The sequence below is a fragment of the Oncorhynchus mykiss genome, chromosome 26 (genome assembly GCF_057628025.1).
Source record: "Oncorhynchus mykiss isolate SJ-2025 chromosome 26, ASM5762802v1, whole genome shotgun sequence".
Lineage (NCBI taxonomy): Eukaryota > Metazoa > Chordata > Actinopteri > Salmoniformes > Salmonidae > Oncorhynchus > Oncorhynchus mykiss.
Window position 1 is genome coordinate 33,642,852 of NC_143047.1, and position 2,618 is coordinate 33,645,469.

General features: G+C 41.4%; 1 protein-coding gene across 1 annotated transcript; it reads right to left on the reverse strand.

The window, feature by feature from the left end:
- Positions 1–745: 745 nt before the first annotated feature.
- LOC110526670 (guanosine-3',5'-bis(diphosphate) 3'-pyrophosphohydrolase MESH1) lies at positions 746–2,618 on the reverse strand. The gene is made up of 4 exons (XM_021607810.3): positions 2,363–2,618; positions 2,182–2,237; positions 1,490–1,730; positions 746–1,263 (listed from the first exon to the last, which is right to left on the reverse strand). Exons 1-4 carry the CDS (start codon positions 2,472–2,474, stop codon positions 1,133–1,135), a joined length of 540 nt encoding a protein of 179 aa, XP_021463485.1. The 5' UTR covers positions 2,475–2,618; the 3' UTR covers positions 746–1,132.

Consider the following 2,618-nt stretch of genomic DNA (forward strand, 5'->3'; position numbering starts at 1 on the left):
TCCTTTGACAGCTCTTTGGTCTTGGCCATAGTGGAGTTTGGAGTGTGACTGTTTGAGGTTGTGGACAGGTGTCTTTTATACTGATAACAAGTTCAAACAGGTGCCATTAATACAGGTAACGAGTGGAGGACAGAGGAGCCTCTTAAAGAAGAAGTTACAGGTCTGTGAGAGCCAGAAATCTTGCTCGTTTGTAGGTGACCAAATACTTATTTTCCACCATAATTTGCAAATAAATTCATTAAAAATCCTACAATGTGATTTTCTGGATTTTTTTCATTTTGTCTGTCATAGTTGAAGTGTACCTATGATGAAAATTACAGGCCTCTCTCATCTTTTTAAGTGGGAGAACTTGCACAATTGGTGGCTGACTAAATACTTTTTTGTCCCACTGTATAAGTAGATGATAGCACATCTCACAGTGTGACAAAAAAAAAGACCTTCACATGCAAGAGGCATTTCTCACTCGATACAAAACGCGTATTTTACTCTTTCTGAGTATATTCTGGTTTTTGGAGAAGCACCTGCAACTGAACACAGACATTAAGGTACACATGTCTTCCCGAATCGAGAACAAAGAAAGTAGAAGCATGAACAGGTTAGTGGAAAAATAGCTTCCAACCCATTCTACTAGCAAAATGTATAATGGCTACTATGGAATAATTTTCATATCACCATTTTAATGTATAGCTAATTGTATCCCTACATTTATATACTTACAAAAATAAATCACACACACACAAAAAAAAAAAATCTATACAAAAATATATTTGAGTTCAGTGTGACATGACAGAGTAGTTACAGGTTCTGCATCACCATATAATTGAACAATGTTCACCATTACGAGTGCATAGCATTCCTTCAGTCAATACAGCTAGAACTCAAGGTGACATTGTTGGTTTTCCTATAGGAACACACAATGTATACAAATCACTGTACTTCAAATGAAGAATCAAATCATCCATAAAAATAAATCCAAAGTAAGTGGGCTTTTTCCTTGTGAGAGCTAAGAGTATATAAAAGTATATTCCATGGAGAAGCTAACAAAGACAATTCGCTTAAAGTCTTACTCTTTACAAAAGTGTGCATCAAGAGTTGCTCTGTTGTGCCACCCTGTATCAGAAGTAGAGAGGTGTCAAAGCTCAACCCCCCTCTGCTTGAAGAGCTCCTCTAGTTGTCTCTCCAGTGCTGGGTTGGTCCCCCTCAGTCCTCTCACTACCTGGGCTGCCCACACAAAGTACTCCTGAACACGCTCTGTCGACCAACCTGGCAACCACAATACAGAATAAATATAAGATATGGGTAAAGAGAGGGACAGTCAGACAACCAGAGGGAAGCAAGTGAAGACAAGCAACGAAACAGAGAGAGAGAGAGAGAACGAGAAGTATCCTGATAGGGTATCAGTTTATTGTGTCTAGCCTACGACATTTGCCTAGTCAGTTGGTTGCATCAAGAGGCTGAAAACAGACAGACAGACAGAGCGCACAATCACCTGTTGGCGTGCTGCGGTTGATGTCCCTCAGGTTGTATAGTTTGTCAGCCAGTTTGACCAGTTTGGCCTGGTGGCTGGCATGAGGTGCATACTCCACCTGCTTACGCTTTGTCTCCTCCTTGGACAGTGCTTTGTCGTCTGTCACTTCCTGGACCAGCCGCGCCACCGTTTGCCCAAAGACGATCTGTAGCTCTCCTATGCTGGTGTCAGTGTCCTCCACTGTGTCATGGAGCAAAGCTGCCTGAGGACAGTTGGAAAAGACAAAAATATCAGTGAAATACCAGTCATTCCTGTTAACAAACTCTGGCTAACACAAACTCAATAAATGTTGAACGTTTTAATGAGCTTAACATTGCCCATTGACTGATGTATCATTACAAAGTAATAAACCCCACCTGAATATAAAATGTATCTTCAAACCTTAACCAAACAGCTAACACTTACCTGAAACATTTATTTTTCATTTTTATATATTGTAATGAAACAGCAGGGGGCAGGTCTCGAACCCTTGACCTTCGAGCCCGAGGTCCGGCGGCGCTATTGAGTGTGCGGCAAAAGCATGCTCGCGCGGCAGGGTCGATTTCCGCGCTTATAAACCAAGGGTCGTTACAATATGGACAATTTTGACTTCGTGGATGTGCGATTTTGTGGAAAGCAGCATTTTAAGTCTGTCTGAAACACAAAACACTTACTTGCAAAACTTCAATGTCTGTGATCCCACCTTCATGGCTTAGGATCCTTGCCACTCCTGCAAAATGATAAACACAGCAAATGTAAATGCAGATATTCACACAATGAAGTCCGAGTAGAGAGATAGGTCCTTAGCAATAACTATCTAGCTGGATAGCCGTTAGATTGTTGTCATAACTGTACCTATTGGGTGGGTGATATATGGTGTTTGTTCAGCATCTTTACGTCGTTGATTGCGGTGCTTTTCAGCAGCGAAGTTAACCGTCTCCAACAAAATGACAGAATCTGAACTCATGCTGTAAAAGTAGTTATTGACACACAATACAGACAGTATATTAACGTTTGATCACCATTTATCAAATTGGCACATCTCAGTGATGTCAGCGTCTCTGCCTTCTCTTTAAGGGCGCGTTCCTCCAGGGAGAGGCTATACGGACAC